The following is a 25,010-nucleotide window of genomic DNA, read 5'->3' on the forward strand; positions in this document are numbered from 1 at the left end:
CTGGTTTGTCCAGCCCAGGACTCAGCACACAGTAGGTTCTCGACAAATGTTTGTCGAAGGAATAGATCGGAGGCGAGAGAGGGCGTGCTGAGCTGTGGACACACTCCTGGCGATGGTTCGGAGGCGGGGGAGGGGGCAGAGCCCAGCGGCCGCCCTGAGGCACCTGTCTTAGCCCCTCTGGTTGGCAGGCCTCATCTCCCCAGGTGAGCAGGGCACGGGAGTGGGGCCGGAAAAAGGCAGGTGCCAGCTGATTTGCCTGGGTCTCCGCCTCGGCCGGAAAGCAGGTCAGCGCAGAACCCCTGGCAGGAAGGCCTGGCGGCTGTTGGAGGTTCGCGGTCTCCAATATGGCCCCTGGGCAGTGGCCCCGGGCCCTGGAAGGACCGCGTTGCCCAGGACCCAGTGTGTCCTGAGGAGCAGCGTTCACGTTCTGAAGCCCACGTGTCCACTTCGCGGGTGGCCGCTGGGCAGCCAGACGGCTTGTCTGAGCTTCTGAATACTGGAAGCCGTAAATGGGATACGGCGTGTAAGGCACGCGTGGAAGGTGTTTTATAACCCGTGGCAAGAGGACTGATGCTCTCTTCCATCCGCCTGGGACCTTGCACAAGCTCTGTGGCCTCTGTGCCTCAGTTTCCCATCTACAGGAGCTCCATGGGCCTGCCCCGAGGAGTGAATTAGGTGACTTATGCACCAAACACTCAGAAGTGGCCCCGGCACACAGTAGGTGTGCAAGACATGTCTCTAGATACATAATAATAAAACGTTTATTGAGTGTCTACTGTATACTAGAAATGCTGGAGAGACAGGGACAGCAGGCGGACCAGTGGGAGACACATACATGCTCATGCCCACGTGGGCTCCCCTTGTCCTCAGGTCACAGAGGGTCAGGGGGGTTACAGGGAGGTCTCTAAAACCACAAAGAGGCAGGGATGGGGGGGCGGGAGTGCTTCCCAGGGCCCAGGGGGAGCTGCAGGCCCCACAGGGCGCTGGGGCGGAGGACAGTGTGTTCCAGGAGCTCTGCAGCCAGCTGGCTCAGGGTCAAATACAGGTTCTGCCACTTTCTTACTGGGTGACCTTGGACAAGATGCCTCCCGGTGCCTCAGTTTCCTTACGTGTCTGCTGAATGGTGAACGTAATGCTTGTGGATTGAATAAACGACCTCACATGAAGGGGGCCATGTAGACCACGGAGGAGGAGGGGGTTCCTGACGCCGCCCCGTCATGCCCGCGGGTCTGACGGGGGACGGATCCTGGGGATGCGAGTCTGGCCAGAGTAGACAGGGGCAGGAAGTAGGAAGGCCAGCAGTTGGGATCCCCACCTGAACAAAAGCAGGGTGCCTCCTCTTGGGTCCCCCACCCCCACCCCCAACCCCAGCGCGCCCGGCCGCCCACTCGGCTCTGGCCTCCGTTCCGCGCAGCCGTTACTCTGGGCCACGTTTTGCGTGGCTCCCGCCCGGCTCGCGGTGGGGGGAGAGTTGGCCGAGGGGGGGCGGAGGTGGCGGAGCCGCGAGTCGCAGCGGCGGCCGCGGCTGGCGGAGGAGATGCGGCCGCGGCGCGCCCCGGGTCCGGCCGCCGAGCAGCGCGCCCCCCGGAGCGGACGCCAGCGCGCGGGGGGCCGGGGCTGAGCCCCCTCCCGCAGCGCAGCGCCGCGGCCCGGGGGCGGGAGAGCGAGCGCACCCAGCCCCCCTCCCCACCCGGGATGCCCGGCTGAGCCGGCCCGGCCGGGACAGGTGCGCGCACCGACCCCCCCACCCCCGCCCGCGCCCTCCCGCCCTCGCGCGCCCTCCCGCGCACTCGCCGCGGCCGCGGTTCCGAGGTAAGCGCCCCAGGGCGTCTGCGGGAGGGGGCTGGGGAGGCGCTGCCCGGGGGGTGTCTGTCGGCACGCATCCGAGGGCCGAATCGTTGGCTGGTGCGACCGGGTCAGGAGCTATGATGGGAGGGGGGGCCGAGGACCCCGCCGCTGGGAGGGGGGTGGATTCGGGGCTGGGAGAGGTTTTGTGGGGCGCGATAACGGGAGGATCTGTCAGCAACGCACCTGGGGAGGGGGCTGGAGCTTAGAGGGGGGTCGCCGTATGGAGCGTTTTAATGGGGTCCAGTAGCAATGCTTTGAAGAGGCTGGATTTGGGCCTGGGGCGCTGAATGAGGCTCGGGAATGAGGGTGTCCAACGGCACCGCAGCTGGGGGGAGGGCTGGATCGTTGACTGGGGGCCTGTATGTGGAGCTATAATGGGGGTTCTGTCGGCACCGCGGCGGGTGGAGATTTTGTCCGGGGGGGCCGTAAAAACAATAATGGGGGCTCGCGGCTGCGCCGCTGGGGAGCTGGATTTGGGCCCAGGTGGGAGGCTCACGGCAGGCTGGGGGCCTGCTGCCCGCGATGGAGGCTGGTGTTGGGGGGCGGGGCCCTGAGGGCTAAGCCGAGGGCCACCCAGGGCAGGGGTGGTGGTCCCAGCGCAGCGAGGCCCCTCCGCCCCACTCCACGGTCCAGGCAACGCACCTTGGGCGCCCCTGAGCCCTCTCCAGCCTCCTGCCTGGCCCAGCTCGAGTCCAGGGCCCCGGCCGCGGGGGAGGGGCCGCGGTGAGGGGAGAGAGCTGCCCGGTCCGGATCCCCCCACCCCCCGCCGCTGCAGTGGGGACTCCGGGGTTTCGGGGGCCCCCAAGAGCTGACAAAGGGACAAAGAAAGCGTTCCTCTCCTAGCGCGCCGGGCAAGGTGGGGGGCGACGGCTGTGGACCCCCTCCTGCTGCCGCTGATTGGTCCCCGGGGCGGGGGTCACGTGCCCCCCATCCTGCTCTTCGCCTCTGGGTGCCCTCCGGTTTTGGGGCATATCTCAGAGGGGGCGCTGCCTTAGGGAACCCCCGCCCCTGCCCAGGCGTAGACACACTGGAGCTGGAAGTATTTGCAAGAGTCCTAGGACGGGGGCAATTCACACACCCTCGGCCTGGCCCCGTTAAGCCCTCTCCGCCTGAGGTCTTGGGCATCCTCACCCTGAGGCTGTCATCTTCCACCCCCAGACCGCAGGGGAACTGGGGCTTGGGGTTAGGAGAGGGGGCCCTCAAGCTTTGAGAGTCTCCCTTTAAGGAGGAAGGAGGAAGGGACCCCACACAACCCCATTTGCATTTCTTCGTACTCCTCTGGGTTCCCTCAGCTTCTTAAGGGGCCCAAATTCCCTCTCTAAAATTAAAGTTCGGTACCTCTGGGGTACCCCTTCGCCCGCAGGCTCCCCACCCCCACCCCGTTTCCCACCTCCTAGGAGACACACTTTCTTTCAAGGATGAACATTTCAGATGTATCTGGGCAGTTGCTGGGACTCTATTTCAAGAGAGTACAGGATGTGGGGAGATGGATGGGGGTCGTAGGTGGGGTCAGGACTCGCCTGGGAAGGGGTCCCGAGCTCTCCAGGAAGGTGGCGGGGGGGGGGGGGGGGGCTGCCGTGGCCCTCTTGGATATTGGGTAGGTAGCAGCCTGCCAGAAGCCTCATTAAACTGTGGCATGTCCACCCTGTACCAGCGCATTTCCAAGAGCGAGTAGGGAAACTGAGGACCCGGAAGGCAGGCAGAGTAAGCGAAGACAGAAGCCAGACCTCTCCACTCCTGGAGCTGCTAGATGGAGTCGGAGGATAGGCGCCCCCACATGACACCCAAGTGCCCTCCAAAAGGTTACCCGGAACCCACTCCCCTGTCTCCCCTGGGCTGTGGAAGTCAGACCTGGAGCCGCCAACGCCCCACCCCTCTCCAAGTAGAGAAGAGGCAGGGGGCTGTGTCGCCTGGGACAGGTCTCCAGCCCTCTCTGGGCCGCAGCCTCCCCAGGAGGCATCCTTTGGGTGTGGGAGCTGCGCGGAGGGAGATGAGCAGAGAGGTCACAGGAGGGCACTGTGCTTCGAGCCCTCCGCTCTGCACTTCCCCGCTGCCCGCGCTGAGCACCTGGGCATCGCTTCTCCTTCTGAGGTGAGACGGTGTCTCCCAGCGGAGGAATCGAGTCACCCGGGGTGGGGGTGGGGGGGCGTCCCTCCTCCAGGCTTCGGTTTCCCCTCTGTCCACTGGACGAAGAAGGTGCTGGAGATCCGTGCTGTAGGAGGGCATGGCATCTGCGGTGGCCTCCCAGCGCTTGTGACAGCAGTTGCTGGCACTCCCTGGGACTGGACGTGGAAGATAAAAATCAAACCGTCCTTGCAAAGGTGACCCTGACGTCAGCCTGCAGGACAGGTGAGCTGGGTGGGTCCCCAGGGGCTGAAGGACGCGCTGATCGGTGCCCATCTCCTGGGAAGGAGGGTGTCCCTAGCCGACCCCGGGGTGTGGCACTATCTCGTGTGGGTGGCCCTTTGCCGGGTGAAGCTGGGGGCCCAGAGAAGTCTCAGCCAGGGTCAGGACACGTGGAAGCAGGAAAGGCTGCCTGGAGGGGATGCTGGCACTGGGCCCAAAGGACCAGGAGGATGTTGTGAGCCAGGAAGGGAGACGGGCCGGGACTCCAGGCGGAAGGAGCCGAGAGGGGGGCCGCTGGCGGGTGTCATGCGGTCCTCAGTGTCCGGGCTATTTTCAGGGTGGGAGACCATGAGCAATGCTGTCTGAGAGACGGCGGGGGCTGTGAATGCCAAGCCAAGGAGAGGGCTTTACCCCAGGCGCAGTAGGGAGCCATGGAAGGTTCTAGAGTAGGGGAATGCATGGGCAACCCGTCAGACCCTGAGCAGCGGTGAGGAAGGGTAGCTACCAGGACAGTTTGCTGGAAACCGGGTTGGCCGCTTGGATGAGCCACCCGTCCTGGGAGGCAGGCAAGTGGGGTTGGACATCCGTCCTTCCAGAATCCTGGAAAGTTAATTCTGCTGTGGGTCAGGCCCAGGCGAGCCTCATATTGCTTCTGAATTTCCAGGTGCACTGGGTTTTCTGAACTGGACTGTTCAGATTCCGTGATTCTGAAATCCTTAGTCATTAAGGAGCTGCGGATTCTCAGACCGGTTCCTTCAACGCCCAGCAGTGGCTGTGGGTGGAGCCTTGTTTAGCAGAAGTAGGGAAACTGAGGCTCAGAGCAGCCCCCCTAAGGATGCGGGCACCAGCCACCTGTCCCACATCCTGTTGTCAAATTATCCAGGAGTTGGCTGAGGGTCGGGGAGCTCAGGGGGCAGACCCCCGGCCTAGACGCCCCTTCTGTGATGAACGGTGCAGGCTTGTCTTGCCAGGGCCAGGGTCCAATGTGTAGCCTAAGAGGTCTGGGCCTGGGCCACAGAATTAGCTTTCATTATCACGGTCATTTTATTATCACTGTCCTTCAGGGATGTCCAGGAAAACTGGCACAGCACTAAAGAGGTGGCCTGGGAGGACGAGACCCGCTTTCATTCCTTTAGACAGGGATACGGGGAACCCTGCCCCCAGCCATGCTTGCGGAGGCTTCACTGTCTGGCCCCAGGGTCCAAAGGTGGCTGCCCCAGGGTGTGCTGGGAGGGAGGCCAGGCTAGTGAGAACTACACTTCCCAGGATGCATCTTGGCCCAGGCTGAGCCAGCCTTCCAAGGGCAGACCTAGGAGAGAACTTCCCAACAACTACAGGAGCCCAGTGCACATTGTGGGTTCTCAGGGGGGCCCTGGGGGAAACTGGTCTAGGTCCAGGGCAGCTGGGGACAGCCATCTCTCATCAAACGCTCCCAGTGGCCCCCATGTGCCATGTCCTGTGCTGCGTGACACTGGGGTCCCAGAGAGAAAGGCTTTCGCTCTGGTAGGCCCTCAACGGGGAGGGGAAACAGGTGGGCACCGGCCCCCTCTGCCGCATGGGGCCAGGGCCTGCACAGAGCGAGCAAACAGGGCTGGGGAGAGCTGGGCTCCAGCCCGCGGAGCAGAGACGATGTTCTGAGCGAGGCAGTGCAGCTGGGACCACGATGAATGTGCAGGGGTTCACTGGGAGGGGGGACCCCGTGTGTTCTGATGGTTCCGGAAGAACCTTCTCCCTTCCCTGGGGTCGGAGCCCCTCAGGCTGTGGAGACAAGCGCTCTGAGTCACTCACTGCCCGAGAGATCGCAGGCACTGCTGGGTCAGACCGACCCAGGCTGGAATCCATGCCTTCACTCACGTGCTCACTCATGCCCCCTTCTCCGAGCCTCGGTTTCTCCGGCAGTGAAACGTAGGTGCTGTTCGGTTTTCCTTAGGGCTGAACATTTAAAAAGGAGGAGGCAGGCAGAGTCCTGTCGTTTTCTTTACTCCGGGAGAGGGAATAACTTTGAAAAGGAGAAATTTGTGGCCTCTGGTCCCTATCTCAATGAGAGCTGTGGAGTCTTTGCTCTCGTTTGATAAGTTGACAAATATTTAATGATATTTGTCTTCCAATAATAATGGATGATATAACCGAAAAGGGCGGAGCTGATGGCGCCGGGGAGGCTGTCTCTGAGGAGGTGGCGTTGGAGCTGAGACCTGAAAAATGAACAGAAGCTAGTCATTCAGGTGTCTGGAGGAAGAGCCCTGCAGGCAGAGGGCACAGCCCGTGCCAAGGCCCTGGGGCGGGCCCGGGCCCGGCATGCTGGAGGACGGGTGAGAAGGCCCCTGTGGCTGGAGCAGAGGCAGTGAGTGGGGGTGAGGAGGGGAGGGCGGGGAGGGGCTGGGCAGGTTGCACGGGGCCCCCGTGGGCGTGGGCGGGGTGAACTTGGTTGTCACCCTGAGGGAGGTGGGAGACCCGGAGGGCTGTGGGCAGAGGAGGTGGGACTTGACTCAGGTGACCACAGGTGCCTTCTGACTGCTGCGGGCAGGACGGACTGTGGGCAGCAGGGGCCAGAGCTGGGCGTGGGGGTGGGGAGGGGCAGCAACACCTGCACTGGTCCCGGTGAGTGATGATGGGAGACGGCCAGGACTGGCCCATGGATGGACGGGGGGAGGGACAGGTAGTTCCTCGGTTAAGAGTGTGATGTCTGGACCAAACGGCCTGGCCTCAGACCCCAGCCGTGCGTCCTGGGGCGCGCCACGCACCCTCCCTGGGCCTCGCTGCGAGGAGCCCGTCCCGCCCACCCCCCGCCACTTCCTGTAAACCACGGGGCGGGGAACCCCAGTCCATGCTGCACAGGTGTTTGCCACTACTTCCCTCCGAAGGCCTGATCTCCAGGCTGCAGGGCAGAGTAGTGAGGATCGAGGTGGCGAATCCCCGAGGTCCCCAGCGGACCAGGGGCCCTGCCCCTTGCTGTGTTTCTCCATCAATGTACATTTCTCACGCCCCATCCCCCAGAGCCCACGTCACTCTGCCAGCGTCCCTGCCATTCCTGAGCCCTGACTCACTTGGACTTGTGGTCCACTCTGACCCCAGGGCCTTCCCTGGGGGCCTGTTTCCCGCCTTTGTCTTCTTCAAGTTCACTCACCAGCCGTTCCGTTCCCAGCAGCACTTGGCAGGGCCCTGCCCGCCCTCCGCCCAGCGTCCCTCGGTGCTGCCCCCTGCAGACCTGTCTTTCTGGCCTGTCCCACGTGGGGATCTCCGTGTCTTCCCGGGCAGGGCCTCTGGAGGGGGCCAGTGACCGGAGGGCTTCTCGGCCTGGGGGACAGCAAGACTCCCAGAATCCCAGGTGAGAGGCCAGGCTTCCCATCTTCTGCTCTCAGACCAGACTTCTTGGTCCTCCCTAAAGTGGAGCCCCCGAGAGCTGAGCCTTATTTCTCTGTCCCCCAAAACTGAGTCCTGACTCTGCATTTGCCCTGAATTGGGGCTGAGGGGGCTGAGGGCCTGTCTGCCCCAGGCCTGCCCAGGGCCCCCTACTTGGGAATCTGTCTGTGCCCGGTCCCAGCCCACATTCCCTAGGAGCCCCCAGCCCCCTCGGGTGGCCCATTTCTGGGCCCCCTAATTACCCCCCGGGTATAAATGACACTTTAATTTCCTCCCAATGGTCACCCCTCCCCATTCCTAATTAGGAGTCACTGCTTCCGATTTGCCTCCTGGCAGCCCAATTTCCAAACAGTGATTAAAATTAATTACCCAGGAGCACCCCCTTTCCATCTGGGCCGGGAGCCCCGGCGACCTGCCCGTGTCCCCCACTCAAGGTCCTGCCTCTGCCACCTGGTCTCCTCCCTGGTTCCGAGTGGCCCGAGGACAGGACCGCCTCTCTCTGGGTCGCCACTCGCTCCTCCTCAAGTGTTCCTTCGGACCAGGTGGCCTCGCGGCCAGACAGCGCAGCAGGGCCGCTCAGCAGGCATCAGCGTAGGCGAGGGGCAGTCTGACCCCGTGCTGGGCTCGAACGCGGGCCATGCTCCCCCGTGCGGGGCGACCGTGGCCGAGTGGCTTAGCCTCTCTGAGATGGAGATTTTTTATCTGTGGTGGTGCCGGTGTGGGCTCGGCCTCATCGGGCTGGTGTGGGCAGGAAGCGAGTTCGTACATGCGGACACAGTAGGAGCTTCATAAAGTCTTAGCCCAAATCTCCGCTCCGCTGGGAGACTGTGGGATGGATGTGGCTCGGGCACTCTGAGCGCCATCTGCTTCCAAACAGACGCTCAGCATTCATTGAGCACCGACTGTGTGCCCGGCTGTGTCCTGCGGGTGGCCAAACCCCAGCCTCGTGGGCACGGCTGGTGCTGGGGAGTCTGGCATAAACAGCCTTGCAGCCCCTTCGCAGGGAGGGACATTCGTGGGACATTCGTTCAGCCAGGACTTGTCGAGCGCGTGCCATGTGCCAGGACCCCTGCCCTAGTGAGTCTGACATTTTTATCCCCGATTCACAGAGCAAGAAGCAGCCCGGAGAGGGGGAGGACGTAACCCTGGGTCGCACAGCAGCCCAGGTAGTTTATGAAGCACCTACTAGGCGTAGCTGAGTTTCGCCTCGTCGTAACCCAAAGGTGGTGGTTACCATGCTGGGTGCGCTTACTGGGGTAACAGGGATGCAAGTGGCTCCCCCCCAGACTGGGGAGGGATGAGTTAACTGACATCGAGAGAACACTGGGGGACCAGGGGGCCTCTCCCCAGGGACACCCTCTGGCTGCTCGGCCAAGTTCCTAGACAGCTCCGCGGCCTGGCTGGGCTGTGAGGAGTGTCACGGGCAGCCAGGGGCGGCAGCTGTCAGCGGAGCCGGTAATCAGACCTGGCCCCGGGCAGGGGCCCGGCCGCGCAGCCAGGTTACTCGATCTCCCCCCCGTGACGCTGGGCCCCAGAGCTGGAATCCTGGGGCGGCCGGGCTGGCGGGCTGGCGGGCGCTCCTCCTGCGGAACCGGAGGCAGGCACCCCGCCCCATCTCTGCCGTGGGGGACTGCGACACGGGGCCTCGGAGCCTCGCCCGCGGTCATAGAGTCCCCGCCATGGCGCAGAGAGGGCGAGCTTCTGGCCCAAGGTCACCCAGCAAGGGCACTGTGAGCACGTGGAAGGCCCTGTGTTAGTGCCTCGTTTCACAGACGGGGAAACTGAGGCTCCGCGTCTCGTCTGGGAGGGGGGAGAACCCCGCCCCGGCCCCCACCCACCGGGACCCCTCTCTCCGTTCCTTCAGTGGTTCTGGCCGCTCTGCGCCAGCCCCTACCCCCAGCCCTTCATCTAGAGCTGGGCTGTCCAAAGCGGCGGCCACCAGCTGCGGGTCGCAGTCGAAGCCTTTCCCACAGGGGCCGCAGGAAATTCAAAACTGCTCGTGCGCACGCGCGGCTTCCTGTTGGACTGTGCTGGTCTAGGTGACGTCCCCTCACCCTCGGAGCAACATTTTAGGGTTGAATGTAGTCGCCAAGTTTATAGACGGGGAAACTGAGGCCCAGACAGGGGAAGTGACCGACAGAGGTCGCGCGGCCGATAAGAGGCAGAGCCGGGATTTGAACCTAGACCACACATCCCGGAGACGGGCTGCTGGCCTGGGCCCTTAACTGATGGCCAGAGAGCCATGGACAGGGCCGCAGGCGGCTGCTTCCTGGGGGTGTGTGCGCGTACGCTGGGACACACGGGAGCGTGCACACACTGTGTACTCCCCGGCACTGCTGGGGCACGTGTGCACGCAGTTGCATCTGTGGATACGTGCGAACACGCGTGAGCACACGGATGCCACGATGTGCCGTGGACGTGGGGGCGGGAGGCCACCCGCCCGCGGACGCGCATGCGCGCTGTCGGGGTGTTGAGCAGAGCTGAACCAGGAAGGAGGTCCGATCTGGGTTCAGCTCCGGGTGCTGACGCTGAGCTCATCAACACGCAACAAGCCATCACGGAGCACTGGTGACGTGCCAGACACTCTGGGGACATGTCACTGGCCAGGACACAACCAGGCGTGACCTCACGGGGCTCACAGTCCGCGGGCCGTGCTATGGGTGCTTTTTTAATTTGGGGGATCCGTGAGTAAGCCAAGCTTCCCTGAATTGTGTGCACACAGGTCCCTGGGGATCTTGCTAAAATGCAGGCTCCGATTGGGGGTTCTGGGGTGTCGCACAGGACTCTGCATTCTAATAGCTCCCAAGCGAGGCTGAGGCTGCTGGTCCGGGACCACATTTGGAGAAGCAAAGGGTCTAAAGCTGGGGTCCCCAACCCCTGGGCCGTGGACCGGTACCGGCCGATGGCTGGGGAACCGGGCTGCACAGCAGGAGGTGAGCAGTGGGCGAGTGAAGAAGCTCCATCTGCATCCGCAGCCGCTCCCAGCGCCGGCATCGCCGCCTCAGCTCCGCCTCAGGTCCTCAGGCGTTAGATTCTCCCAGGAGCGCCGGTCCCTGGTGCCACGAAGGTTGGGGATCTCTGGTCTAAAGGACCCTTCGAGAGTGTGACACCAGGTCGGGCAGAGGATACATGAGGGTGCGGGGGTCCAGGGTGATAGGAATGGGGGTCTCTCTGAGGAGGCAGCATTTCAGCGGAGACAGAAAATAAGGAGGGAGCCCTGTGGGTATCTGAGAGAAGAGACTGTCACGCTTCGGGGGAGCAGCGTGTGCAAAGGCCCTGGGGCAGGACCGTGCCTGGCGTGTCGGAGGAACAGGGTGTAGGCCCATGTGGCTGGAACAGAGTGAGCAAGGAAGAGAGAGGGAGGAGGGGAGGGCGGGGGAGGGGTCGGGCAGGTTGTGCAGGGCCTTGTGGGCCGTGGGAGGACTTGGGCTTCTATCCTGCAGGAGGCAGAAGCCTTGGAGGGCTGTGGGCAGAGCCGGGATAGCGCGCTGACACAGGTGCTCACGGGTGCCCTCTAGTGGCTGCTCCAGGGAGGACAGGCTAGGGGTAGCAAGGGCAGGAGCCAGGCCACCAGGTGAAGGGTATGTGGGAGATGATGAGACTGACCAGGGACCGGACTGGGAGGGCGTGAGAATTCTGGGTAAAATCGAAGGCAGAGCCTGAGGACTTTTTGGCGTTGGACACGAGGCTGAGAGAATGAGGCTCGGGCGATCGGGGGGTATTGGAGGGAGTTGGGGGGGTGATTCCCAGATGTGGCCTGGGCCCTCGGCTGAAACGGGCAGGACCGAGGCTGCTGTGGCCGTGGCGGGGGAACACCAGGGCCCGCCAGCAACCCCACCTGCCCTGTGTGTCCAGCGCCTTCCCGTGAGAGCCCACAAGGTTTACGGTTTACCCATCGTTTGTTCTGGAAGTTACTAGCAGGCCCCGACATTGATGTGCAAGCCCCAGGTTCCAGGATTAGCCCGGACACCCTGGCCTGAAGCAGTGCTGGGTGGGAGGAATATTCCAGAAGGGAATCCCAGCCTGTGACAAGCTCACGGTAACCACAGCGGTGTGGCACCTGGGAAGCTGGCCAGGGGGCCTTGGGATGATGGGAGAAGATGAAGTAGGGTGGCCCTGAGAGATGTTCATCTCTGCCTCAGTTTCCCCACCTGTACAATGAGATCACCCGCCGAGAGTTGGAGTGACGGTTGAGGGGTCAACCTGAGAGGCCCAGCCACAGCTTGAGCCCTCCTGGGTGGTGGCTGTCACTTTATCGCTTTATGACTGTCCTTCCCAACCCCATGGGCATGAACACATGTCCCAGGGCTGCAAGCAGGAAGCACACCCCCTCCACAGACACCCAGACACGTGGGAGCGTGGGTGCCCTCCACGCCATGGGGCACACACGCCGGCCACGAGGCTTCCCCGCTTGGAGGCAGCTCCTGGTGGCCAGGTGCTGGGCCAGGTGGTGGGGCCGCTTCCGGGCAGGCGGGCGCCGGACGGCTGCGAGCTGAGGCGCCTCACATTTCACGGAGAGAAGCAGATGGTCTTGTGGGGATGGGGGAGGTGCTGAGGCCGCCGGTAACTCCCGGTCGGGAGGGGGGTAAACTGAGGCCAGGCGCAGTGGGTTGGCCTCAAAGTGGCTCAGACTCCCCAAAAATAGCATGTAGGGTTCGGTTTCAGTTCTGTGTGATCACCAAAGTAACTGGCATTAGAAGGCGCCGGCCGCCACTTCATGCTCATTAGGATGGCTACTTTCAAAAAACAGAGAGGGTGTGGAGGAATTGGAATCCTGTGCACTGCTGGCGGGAATGGAAAATGGGCCACCACTGTGGAAAACTGTATGTGTTTCCTAGAAAAATTAAGCATAGAATTACCGATATGACCCAGCGACTCCAGCTCTGGGTACAGGCCCGAAAGGACTGGAAGCAGAATCCCAAAGAGATGTTTGCAGCCCCTGCTCACAGCAGCTCTATTCACCGTAGCCAAGAGGTGGAAATGACCCAAGTGTCCCTTTCCAGATGATGGATAAACAAAATGCGGTCCATCCACAGCGTTAACAAGGAGATGCTGACACACGCTACAACGTGGATGGACCCTGAGGACACGATGCTCCGAGAAAGGAGCCAGACACAAAAGGACAAACACTGTGCGATTCCACTCACGCGAGGTCCCTAGGGGAGTCAGAGTCACAGAGACAGCAAGCGAATGGTGGGAGCCAGGGGCTGGGGGAGGGGAGGAGTTAGTGCTTCATGGGGACAGAGCTCCAGTTTGGATAGGTGAGAGAAAGTTCTGGAGACGGATGGTGGGGACGGTGGCATAACATTGCCAATGGACTTCTTGTCGCTGAGTGGCGCACTCGGAAGCCAGGGCTCTGGGCTGGCGTTCGGGGGAGGAGGCTTGAAGGGCGGGGCCGGCAGTCAGATTGGGGGCCTCGCATGGCAGGCAGCAGCTGGGCCTGGATCCAGGGTCACTGGGAGCCACGGGAGGCTTCGGAGCAGGGGAGGAGCTGGGGAAGGAAACCCTTGAGGAAGCAGCGCCGTATCTGTGCACACATGGGACCCGGGCGTCCTCTGAGTCACAAATCCTGGAAGTCCAGGGTCGTGGAGAGGAAGCCCTGCTGGTCTGCGCAGGACCTTCCTGTTTTTGGCCCTGAAGACGGGGAGGCAGGCACACCAGGGCCAAAGTTCCCCAGTCACCTCCACCTCCAAGGGCTCGGAGTTCCCGAGCCGTGGGGCCAGGGCAGGGCTTGGGGGCGCCCCCGCTGCCGAGACGGGGAAACTGAGGCATGGGGCTGGCCCGGGACGTCTCAGAAGGACAAGGCTGTGGGTTTTCTGCTCTGGGCCTCCGGACTGCACCCCTTCTGGAGGGGGCGTGGAGGCCTGGGTTCCAGAGGGTGAGTCGGACACACACTCCCACCACCCAGATCATCACTTTGAGGATGGGGGGGAGGGGTCCTCTGCTCCAGGTGCCTGGAACTTTCTTTAAATTCCCTTGAATGGGAGTGGGAAACGGGCCCCCTGGGGCGGCAGTGAGGCTCCTGCCACGGGGGATTGGAGCAGAGGACAGAAAGGCTGGGCTCGGGAAGGAAGTCAGACTTACTTGGGCCTCTGAGGTCCCCAGCCAGCCGGAATGTTCTGCGATTGTAAAGTACTGCAGTTCCCAGAGCGTGGTTTATAAAATTCCAAGAGCCTTTGAAAAATTCTTTTGAGCCTTTAATTTTAAGATTTTCACTTTTTAATTCTAAGAATTCTTAATCTATCTTTTGAGATTGAATTTTTAAAAGTACGATTTGGCATATTGTACCTATTGTCATTATTAGCTTTTAATTATTTAAAGCCATTTAATTTTAAATTTAAATATTCCGTTGTTAATTTCTTGTTAGAAACCGTTTCCTGAGCTTTCAGTGAAACGTGGTGGGAAAGTCGTCCTGGTGATTAAGTGAGTGCCGGTATTATTATTGTTAGTGCCATGATGGCTGTTATTTTAAATGATCCCAACGGGGAATTTCTCTGGGGATTGAAGGTCCAGGCCGCGGCGGCCCGTGTGCTCCATCTGGTGGCGGATTCCGGAACTGCAGGCCACGCCGCTCACCGTCCCATCCCTCTCCCACCCGCAGGCGTCACCTCCCGTCACCCCGACCTCGCCATGCGGACCTCGCGAGTGCCCCCTACCCGCCCGGCCCTACTGCTCCTGTTGCTGCTACTGAGAGGCGCCCACGGACTCTTCCCCGAGGAGCCGCCGCCGCTCAGCGTGGCCCCCAGGGACTGTGAGTGGGGGTCCTGGGGGAGGGGGCGGACCGACAGAGGGTCTTGCTCCCTAGCTGAGCCTGTTGCCTCCCTCACCAGGCCAGGCTCACCCGGCCCTGGATCACACCCCTCTCCACCCCCTTCCCCAGACCTGAACCACTACCCCGTGTTCGTGGGCAGCGGGCCAGGACGCCTGACCCCGGCAGAGGGCGCGGAGGACCTCCACATCCAGCGGGTCCTCCGGGTCAACAGGACGCTGTTCATTGGGGACAGGTATGGGGACTGTCAGGCAGAGTGTGGGAAGCAGGTGGTGGTAGCCTTCTGGGGGTTTTGCACGATGGGGCCTGTCATTTGGCTGGAGTGTGGACGTGAATGTGTGTCCCTGGGTGTGACTTTTAAAAGACTGTGCGTGGTTGGAGCCTGGAGTCTAGAGCCTGCTGTGGTGTGTGAGCAGGCGCGAACAACCGTTTGGTCAAAATTTACTGGGCGCCTACATGGGTTGCAGAAGTGGGGCCCAGGACTTCTCTGACGAGGTAACATTTGAACCGAAACCTAAAGGAAGAGTCAACCATGAGGAAATCTGGGGGAGAGGGCAAAATCCAGACAGAGGGCGCAGCCTGTGCAAGGGTCCTGGGGCAGGACCGGGCCTGGCGCATTAGAGGAACAGCGAGGCCTGAGCGACTGGAGCAGGCGGAGTGAGGGGGAGGGAGGGCACAAAGGCGGAGGGGAGGGCTTTTGCCTTTACCCCAGAAAAGTTGGAGCCCTGGAGGGTTGTGGGTAGAGGAGGGAGGGAACCTTATTCAGGTGCTCGCGGGCTCCCCCTGGTGTCTTCTTTGGGGAGAACAGACTTGTAGCTGGTCCAGGTGGGAGATGGTGGCGCCTGCAATAGGATGGTGGCCATGGAGGGGGTGAGGAGTAGGCGAATTCTCAAAAGGCAGAGCCGACAGTGTTGGGGGATGTGTCGGAAGTGGGAGGTGGGCAGATGAGGGGAGCTGAGGGTGATTTCCAAGTAGTGGCCTGCACCCCTGGAAGGACAGAGCTGGACAGAGGAAGGTCAGAGACCGGGGACGGAGGAGGAACAAACGACGGGAGATGTTCAGAGGCAGCTGGACCCCGAGTCGGGAGCTCAGGGGAGGCCCCGGCTGGAGACAGGACTTAGAGTGGACGAGGAGGCCCAGGAGGAGTGTCGGTGGGGTAGGGAAGAGTCCGGCTCGAGTCTGAGAGGTAGAAGGGAAGCCAGGCAAGTTTGGGGGTAAAAGCCCTCGTAAAGACTGAGTTCCCAGGAGGAGGAGGGACCCATCCCGTGTAGACGGGAGGAGGGGGGCCGAGAGTGACTGCTGTACTTAATTAACACCAAGGCGATCAGTGACTTTGACCTGGGCGATTTCCGTGGGGGAGGGGGAGAGCCTGGGGGACACTGAGCGGTGTGAATGGGGCGCCCGAGGTAAAGGCACTGGGTAGTTCACGTCGGGCGCAGCCCCCAGGGCCCCCGTGTAAGCCTGAGGTGGCACGTTAAGGTACGTGGGTGTGCTGGAGCCTGTGGGTCCTTTTTGGGCACAAGGGGGCGCGTCAGGGCATATACAAGCATGTGAGGGCCTGTGTTGGAGCGGCTCATGGCAGAGGTGTTGGCATGTCGCTGCGTGTCACCTGTGGGACATGTCTGCCACCAGGAGGATGGAATGTGAGGGGTGGAGGCCCCCAGTCTCACTCACTACACCCCTTCCGCAGGGACAACCTGTACCGGGTAGAGCTGGAGCCCCCCACCTCCATGGAGCTTCGGTACCAGCGGGTGAGGAGGGGGTGAGGGGAGGGTGTAGGCGGGAGGCGAGGGCAGCGCTTGGGGCTCTCACCTGGGGCTGCTGACACTGTGCTGGGGAGCGAGGTGGATTCGGGCCCCTCAGCGGGTGTTCCTAGGGTTACCCGCTCCCCTCACCAGCTCCCTGTGCCCCCAGAAGCTGACCTGGCGCTCCAAACCCAGCGACATCAACGTGTGTCGGATGAAGGGCAAGCAGGAGGTGAGTGGACCCTGGTCACGCCCCAAATCAGCCACAACCACGTCTCCAAACACACCCCAATTCGGCCTGGCCTCGCCCAGGGCAAATCCTCTTCAGACCTTCATCCCAGCCCGGGATCCTGGTGTTGCCATGGCTACGGCCAGAGCCTGGACCCGCCCCCAAAGGGTCCTCAGTCATTGCCACGCCCATAGACTTGGTCTTGCTAAAGCTCCACCCCTTCGAAGGCTGTGGATACAACAGACGAATTTCCCTGTCTTGGCCCCGCCCTCAGCATGGCCACGCCCCCATCGCAGTCCTATTTTGGCTGTGAACACGCCCACATCCTTGGGCCTTCAGTCCTGGCCACGCCCACTCAGCCCACGCTCACCTTGGCTTCTCTATTCCCTCCCCACCCCAGGGCGAGTGCCGAAACTTTGTAAAGGTGCTGCTACTTCGGGACGATTCCACGCTTTTCGTGTGCGGTTCCAATGCCTTCAACCCTGTCTGCGCCAACTACAGCGTGAGTCTCCGCCGCTCGAGGCCTGGCTGCCCCACGTCCACCCTCCTGGGCCCTCTGTCCCCTGCCCGCCTCTGGCTGTGCCCTTTCCCTGGCGACATCGCCTTCTGCAAGAAGCCTCACTGCACATGCCCTCCCCGCCTCCCCAGCCAGAGCGCAAATGGAGGCTCCCAAGGGGCCCGTGTGGGGTCAGGGAGGCCGTACTGCCACCTGTGACCCAGTCATAGGACTAACCAGGGCCGACTTAGACTCATCGACGGATCAGCGAACTGAGCCCAGAGAGGTTAAGTGACTCAGGTCACGTGGCATCCGCGGCAGAGCCTGGTTCCCCTTGGAGCAGGGACATGGGGGAGGTGGTGGCTGCCAGGCGGGGCCAGAAGCTCTGTCACTCAGGCCCTGTCCCCCTGCAGATGGACACACTACAGCCCCTCGGGGACAACATCAGCGGCATGGCCCGCTGCCCGTATGATCCCAAACACGCCAATGTCGCGGTTTTCTCTGGTGAGTGTCCCCCAGCTCTGAGCAGTTATTGGGGCCCCATCCCCAAGCAAGGCATGGCCTTTCCCACTCTTGGAGTTGGAGGTGGGTGGGAGGCCATCTGTCCAGCTGTGAAACGGGCAGAATCTCAGCCCAGCGTCTGGACTCAGCTGGGGTCGGGGTTCAGTGGAAGTGGGGGCTCTGCCTGGGCTCAGGGCTTCGACGCGGCCGTGGAGCAGCCTAGAGACGGTGGCTCGCTGGGGCTCGGGGCTCAGTCCTGGAAGACCAAGTATTGGCCTGTGCAGCCCCCGCCTCTGTGATGCAGCCCCTCACCTTCTTCTCCGCCGCCCCCCCCCATCCAGAAGGGATGCTGTTCACCGCCACCGTCACGGACTTCCTAGCCATCGACGCTGTCATCTACCGCAGCCTCGGGGACCGGCCCACCCTGCGCACCGTGAAGCACGACTCCAAGTGGTTCAAAGGTGGGAAGGACCATCCGCGACCCTCCACCAGAATAAGAGTCCCAGAGGAGCCGGGCAGGGGACTCCCATCTCATCTTCAGAACCCCATGGTCTCAAAGCTAGAAGAAAGACTGAGGCTGGGGCGGAAGTAGAACTTGCCGGAAGTGCGTAGCTTAGAAGCCTGAGACGCAGCTCCGAGAGGGGGGCCGCAGGAACGCAGCTCTTTAACCCAGGGGAGCGGAGAGTGACGACAGTCGTAGACGTTGCTGTTTGTGGGCGGTAGACACAGTGATTTCAGGGTCTGACACTCGCCCCCGCCCCCACGAAGCCCCAGAACCTTGAGTCCGGTTTCTTGGGTCCTCAGCCCATGTCCCGCCCACGCCGTAAAAGCAGCGCCCCGCCCCCTCCTCTCCTCCAGAGCCCTACTTCGTGCACGCGGTGGAGTGGGGCAGCCACATCTACTTCTTCTTCCGGGAGATCGCGATGGAGTTTAACTACCTGGAGAAGGTAAGGCCCTGTTTCCGCGCCCGGAGAGGCCCGGGCCGTGGGCGGTGGAGCTGAGAGGCACCGTTCTCCCACACGCGCATCATCTCCTCCATTATCTCCGTCATTATCCATCATTTCCCCCTTCAAATTCGTTAATTTATTCATCCATCCATCGCCTAATCTGTCCGCCCATTCATTTCTCCATCCCCCTACCTACCCTCCCATTCCAGCAACCAGCGGTGAGGTCCACAGACCACGATTTCCCACTAGTGTGACCTTGGGCCAGTCACTTCCTTTCCTCTGTGCCGCGGTCCCCTCTCCCCCGTTCGTACAGTGGGGTTATCAGTAGGCCCTCCTTTGTAGCGCTTTGGGAAAAAATAAGAGATGAGGAGAATCAGGTGCTGGGTCCACAACGAACCACCTGTGAGTGGAAGTGGTTGTGGTTACGATTGTCACAGCCGCTGTGATCCTAATGTCACCCCCCCCCCCCCGTTGCCACTGGGGACTCTGGTGCCCAGAGGGGTACAGCGACCAGCCAGGCTCCGCCGTCCTGGCCTGGGTAGTGGGCGGTGCGGCCTGCGGGCAGGCCTTCGGGGACACAGGGCTCAGGGCCCGTCTGTCCACTGTCACGCCAGGCGGTGGTGTCCCGCGTGGCCCGGGTGTGCAAGAACGATGTGGGGGGCTCCCCTCGTGTGCTGGAGAAGCAATGGACGTCCTTCCTGAAAGCACGGCTGAACTGCTCTGTGCCCGGGGACTCCCACTTTTACTTCAACGTGCTGCAGGCCGTGACGGGCGTGGTCAGCCTGGGGGGCCGGCCCGTGGTCCTTGCCGTCTTCTCCACCCCCAGCAACAGGTCAGTGGGTGCTCACGGGAGCAAACCGGGGAGGCGCCGCATGCCCCGGGCCCTCCCCAGTTGTGACCACAGGGCCTTGGAGGGCTGTGTCTGGCTTCATTGCACGGCCTCTTGGTGCCCTGGGCCGGAGACACTGTGGGCATTTTTCGAAAGCCCCTTGGGGAACAGCATCTGGGATACTGGGCATCCAGGAGAGCAACCACGTAGGGCCGGACATGGGTGGCCACGGAGAAGCTGACATGTGGTCCAGTCTGAGCACTCCAGGGGACGGAGCGGCTAGGCGGGGCAGGCGGGCAGTGTCTCCGGCCCAGGGGGCCAAGCGTCCGACAGCTCCGGAGGACAAGGGGCCTCCACACACGTGCCGGGGCGGGGCCTCCCACCAGGCTCGTCTCACCCTGTCTAACCTCCCCAGCATCCCCGGCTCGGCCGTCTGCGCCTTCGACATGACCCAGGTGGCTGCGGTGTTTGAAGGCCGCTTCCGCGAGCAAAAGTCCCCTGAGTCCATCTGGACACCCGTGCCAGAGGATCAAGTGCCGAGGCCCAGGTGAGAGCCCCCCCCATCCTGAGATTGGTGTCTGGGTGGGGTCCTGTCCCCACGGCCAAGGGCCAGGACTCCCAGGCTGTTATCTAGCCGTTGCAGAGTTCGACTGTACCCGCTGCACAGACGGGGAGTGCCGTGGCCCTCGGGGCAGGGCAGTGGGTCCCCTGGAGAACTGGAGCCCCTGTAGGGGGTCCCCCACGTCTGCCCTGACCACCCCACCTCCCCTGCCCAGGCCCGGGTGCTGTGCCGCTCCCGGCATGCAGTACAACACCTCCAGCGCCTTCCCCGACGAGATCCTCAACTTCGTGAAGACCCACCCGCTGATGGAGGAGGCGGTGCCCTCGCTGGGCCACGCGCCCTGGATAGTGCGGACGCTGACACGGTCGGTCCCCACGCGTGGCCGGGGACCTGGCGGGGCAGAGGGTGGGGAGGGAGGAGTCTCTCTGAGACAGTATATGGCTCTGGGCACTGCCCAGAGACACAGAGACAGAGACACACAGAGAAATTCAGGGGGAGAGAGGCCCAGGTGGGAGCCCGGATTGGGGGTCTGTTTGGGGGCGTGTGATGTCCACGTGTGTAACCACACCCGTGCCCGCCGTGCCCAGCATGGCTGATGTGGGGGGATCGCAGGAGCTGCCGGGCCGGCATGACGCCCCCTGCCCTGGCCCCAGGCACCAGCTGACACGAGTGGCCGTGGACGTGGGCGCCGGCCCCTGGGGCAACCAGACCGTTGTCTTCCTGGGCTCGGAGGCGGGCACTGTCCTCAAGTTCCTCATCTGGCCCAACGCCAGCACCTCGGGCACCACCGGACCCAGTGTCTTCCTGGAGGAGTTCGAGACCTACCGGCCAGACAGGTAAGTCCAGGCAGAGGCCCGGAGGCAGGGCCAGTGGGCAAGAAGACGGGGCACAACCCTGGACTCTTACTGATCTGCTCGCCCCCAGGTGTGGACAGTCAGGTGGCGGTGAGACGGGGCAGCGGCTGCTGAGCCTGGAGTTGGACACGGCCTCAGGCGGCCTGCTGGTGGCCTTCCCCCGCTGCGTGGTCCGCGTGCCCGTGGCCCGCTGCCAGCAGCACTCAGGGTGCATGAAGTGAGTGTCCCCTGGGCCCCCTGCGGAGAGGGTGAGGGGCATTGCGGGGAGATGAGCATGGGAAGGGACAAAAGCGGTCGAGGGCCCAACAGCATCCTGACCTGTGGAAAGATGAGCCGGGCAGAGAGCACAGCGTGTGCAAAGGCCTCGGAACAGTGAGGAGGCCAGGGGCTGCAGAGGAGTGAGTCGGGGAGGAGGCCCGCGGGGCTGCGGAGGAGGAGTGAGTAGGGGGAGGAGGCCCGCGGGGCTCGCGGGGCTGCGGAGGAGTCGGGGAGGAGGCGTGGTCAGGGAGGGGGCGGGGCCGGCTGTGCAGGGATTTGTGGGCCCCAGGAGGACTTGGGCTTCTACCCCGAGGGAGATGGGTTCCTGAAGGGCTGTGGGTGCAGGAGGGGCAGGATCTGAGTGACATTCCTAAGAGCAGCAGGATCTGGGGGCCAGGGAGGTGGCTGTTCCCCTTCGTCTAAGATGGGTGGAAAGGTTAGATGCAAAGTACTGGCACCCCCTGGACTCCATGGGAGCCCCTCCCTGCCACGGTGGACGCCGGCCCCGGGCCCACCAAGATGGCAGTTGTGACAACACTGCACGGGGCCGAGGCGCAGGTGGGGCCAGGCCTGCTGGGCTCCAACCCCAGCTCCGCTGTTTGCGCGAAAGTGAACTTTCCTGAGCCTCAGTTTTCCCACCCGTAAAAGGGAGAATGACCAGCCTCCGCCACGGCCGTCCGCGGCCAGGTGGGAGACACCGCGCGGGGGGCTGTGGCTGACGGGCCTGCGGGTCCCTTGTATGCTCTAGGCACTGCATTGGCAGTCAAGACCCCTACTGCGGGTGGGCGCCCGACGGCTCCTGTATCTTCCTCAGCCCAGGCACCAGGTACGGGGCGGGGGGGGGGAGAGGCTGGGGGGGGGTGCCTGACCTGCCTGCTGAGCGGGGCTCCCTCTCGCCCCACACCGGGGCTCTGTGAGAGGGGTTTTTGCTGATGGCGTCTGTCTTCCCCTCCGCTAGGGCCTCCTTTGAGCAGGATGTGTCCGGGGCCAGCACCTCAGGCCTAGGGGACTGCACAGGTAAGTGGGAGCAGGGGAGAAGGCTGGGGGACCCTCGGTCCTGGTCCCTGGGGTTCTCGTGCCCTCTGCTGCCAGTGTCTGGAGAGGCGGGGAGACCGGCGGCGCCCGTCAGGGCTTTGGGAGGGCGGCGAGGATGCCAGTTCCGGGGAGACGAAGGACAGAGTGAGAGCCAAGGACAGACTAATGGACGAACCGCGGGACGAACACATGCCGGGGGACAGACGGACGTGTGGACAGGCCTCGAAAGGGACAAAGGCATGGTGGCACAGATGCCAAGAGACAGCTGGACAGACTTTGACAGATGGACCCCAGGGGAGCAGAGAGCCTGAGAGACAGACAGTCAGGCCTCGGGAGGAACAGAGCGACATCGTGGGCAGACAGACAGACTTGGAGTGGACAGATGGTCGGGCAGACAAGACCGCCAGGGCGGGAGGTGTGGTCGGGACTGTGCCTTAGCCAGCCCTTTCCATGTGGCCCTCCGCGCTAGGACTCCTTCGGGCCAGCCTCTCGGAGGAGCGAGCCGGGCTGGTGTCGGTGAACCTGCTGGTGACGTCGTCAGTGGCGGCCTTCGTGGTGGGTGCCGTGGTGTCCGGCTTCAGCGTGGGCTGGTACGTGGGCCTCCGGGAGCGCCGAGAGCTGGCCCGGCGCAAGGACAAGGAAGCCATCCTGGCCCACGGGGGCGGGGAGGCGGTGCTGAGCGTGAGCCGGCTGGGAGAGCGCCGCGCCGGAGGCCCTGGGGGCCGGGGCGGGGGCGGCAGTGGAGCCGGGGGACCCCCCGAGGCCCTGCTGGCTCCCCTCATGCAGAACGGGTGGGCCAAGGCCACACTGCTGCAGGGTGGCCCCCACGACCTGGACTCGGGGCTACTGCCCACCCCCGAGCAGACGCCGCTGCCCCAGAAGCGCCTGCCCACCCCGCACCCCCACGCCTTGGGCCCCCGAACCTGGGAGCACGGCCACCCCCTGCTCACGGCCTCCGCCTCCTCCTCCCTGCTGCTGCTGGCCCCTGCCCGGGCCCCCGAGCAGCCCCCCGCGTCCGGTCGCGCCTCGCACAGCGACTTCCCGCTCACGCCCCACGCCAGCCCGGACCGCCGGCGGGTGGTGTCGGCGCCCACGGGCCCCTTGGACCCAACCTCAGCCTCCGACAGCCTCCCTCGGCCTTGGAGCCCGCCGCCCACGGGCAGCCTGCGGAGGCCAGGCCCGCACGCCCCAGCGGCCGCCCCCCTGCGCCGCACGCACACGTTCAACAGCGGCGAGGGCCGGCCCGGTGACCGCCACCGCGGCCGCCACGCGCGGCCCGGCACGGACTTGGCCCACCTGCTCTCCTACGGGGGCCCGGACAGGACTGCACCCCCCGTGCCCTAGGCCGGGGCCCCTGACGCCTCTGCGGTGCGAGCCATGGGAACCAGGAGCGAGAGACCCGGCCCAGCTCCGAGTGGGTGCTCAAGACCCCCACCCCAGCGCGGGGGCGCCCCCTCCGCCACACGGAAGCACAACGGGCTCGGCCCCCCGCCCCGACCGGGGCCGCGGGACACGAGGTGGTTTGGGGTGGGGCGGGAGGATGCGCTATGGATTTGAGGTTGATCTGCGAGTGGGTTTGGGTTTGTTTCCAATTTGCGTTTTTTTTGCAGTTTTCTACCCAATTGCACAACTCCGTTCTCGGGGTGGCGGCTGGGGGCTTGGAGGCGGCGGGACGGGGTGGGGGCCACAGCTGCAGACCCAAGCCCCCACCCCCAAGGTCCCCCTCGACCCAGGCTCCTGGCGTGTGTGAGTGTATGTGTGTGTGTGCATGCCGTGTTCGTTTGCGAGGGGCCGGGAAGGGGAGGGAGGTGTGTGTGTGTGTGCGTGGGGACGGGCCACGCGTGCAGGGTGCGTGTGTGTGGTGTGTCAAGCGCGGCGGCCCCAGCGGCCTGCGCGTTGGCTGAGCCGACGCAGGGGCTTCCAGAAGGCCCGGGGCCTCCAAGGTGCCGGTTAGGAGTTTGAGGGGAGACGGAGAGGGGTTTTCAGGCACGGGGGCCAGGAGGGCCTGCCCAGAAGTCATACCGGCAGCAGCTGTCTAAAGGGCTGGGGGGCAGTGAAGGCGGGCGGGCCCTCCTGTAAATATGGCCCCAGGGTGGTCAGAGGGTCCCACGCTACCCGTCCCCTTGTGACCTCCCCCTCGACCTCCAGCTGACCATGCATGCCAGCTGAGTGGCCAGCTGTGACCTGGACCCTCTCTGGAATTTGCCTCCCCAACCCCTTCCCCATCAATAAAACTGTTTACAACCACCGGCCCCAGGGCTCTGGGTCTGCTCTGTCTGCGAGGGGCGGGGCCTGGGCCTGCTCTGCCCCCGAGGGGCGGGGCCTAAGTCTGCTCTACACACCCCCCCGAGGGGCGGGGCCAGGGTCTGTTCTGTCTCCGAGGGGCGGGGCCGGGGCCCAGGCTTGTCCCCATACAGGTAGGTGGGAGCACCCTGGAGATTCACAGCTGGCTCACAGCAGCAGACAGAATGCTGGGGCACTGAGTGTGGAAATGTGGAAAGGTGAGGCGAGGTCCCCGTCTCCATCTGGATGGGGGGAAATTTCTGATTGGTTCTCCGGCAAATATTTATCGTGCACCTACCAGGTGCCAGGCAATGTGGGAGGACAAAGACCCCTGTCCTTATGGCCTCGTACAGATACTGATCACATACAAGCAAGGAACTCGATTTGAGGTAGTGATATGTGTAATGAAGAAAAACCAAGATAATGTACTAGGAAGGAATGACTGTGGGTGGTGGTGGTCTAGGAGGGCCGCCTGGAGGAGGTGACCTTTGAGCTGAGTCAGGACAGGACGGGTGAGAAGGGGGCGATCCTGGGGAGATGTGCAGAGAGAGCATCCAGGTGCAAGAAACAGCCAATCCAAAGGGCCCAAGGGAGGAACTCTTGGAGGAGGGGCAAGGAGGCCAGTGTGGCTGGAGCAGAGGGGCCGGGGGGAACAGGTCGAGATGGGAGGAAGGGGAGGGCAGGTTCCCAAGCAGGCAGAGCCTCACGGTTGAGGAGTACAATTTCTTTAATTGTGGTAAAATACGCATAAATACACATAAGTTCAAATGTACCGTTTGAACCATTTTTATGTGTTCAGTGCAGTGGCCTGAAGTCCATTCCCCTTGTTGTACAGCCAACCCCTCCATCTGTCTCCAAAACTCTTGCATATTCCCAAACTCAAACTACTTCCATTAAACACCAACTCCCCTTCCTACCCCCACTCCCCCAGCCTTACGAATTTTAAGT

General features: G+C 63.2%; 1 protein-coding gene across 3 annotated transcripts; it reads left to right on the forward strand.

Annotated features, from left to right (window-relative positions):
* Positions 1-1,543: 1,543 nt before the first annotated feature.
* Positions 1,544-24,031, forward strand: SEMA6B (semaphorin 6B). Of its 3 annotated transcripts, none has more exons than XM_036234078.1 (17): positions 1,544-1,812; positions 14,156-14,305; positions 14,435-14,558; positions 16,014-16,074; positions 16,238-16,300; positions 16,698-16,799; positions 17,207-17,297; positions 17,636-17,755; positions 18,153-18,241; positions 18,856-19,073; positions 19,486-19,617; positions 19,847-19,996; positions 20,286-20,468; positions 20,557-20,703; positions 21,493-21,570; positions 21,703-21,761; positions 22,249-24,031. In XM_036234078.1, the coding sequence occupies exons 2-17, from the start codon at positions 14,185-14,187 to the stop codon at positions 23,121-23,123; spliced, it is 2,613 nt and encodes an 870-aa protein (XP_036089971.1). In that variant the 5' UTR covers positions 1,544-1,812; positions 14,156-14,184; the 3' UTR covers positions 23,124-24,031. The 3 variants fall into 3 exon arrangements, with proteins under 3 accessions (XP_036089971.1, XP_036089972.1, XP_016000103.2); XM_036234079.1 differs by lacking the exon at positions 1,544-1,812 and adding an exon at positions 7,038-7,519; XM_016144617.2 differs by lacking the exon at positions 1,544-1,812 and adding an exon at positions 12,986-13,432.
* Positions 24,032-25,010: the final 979 nt, after the last annotated feature.

This window comes from Rousettus aegyptiacus, unplaced genomic scaffold (assembly GCF_014176215.1).
Source record: "Rousettus aegyptiacus isolate mRouAeg1 unplaced genomic scaffold, mRouAeg1.p scaffold_m13_p_16, whole genome shotgun sequence".
NCBI lineage: Eukaryota > Metazoa > Chordata > Mammalia > Chiroptera > Pteropodidae > Rousettus > Rousettus aegyptiacus.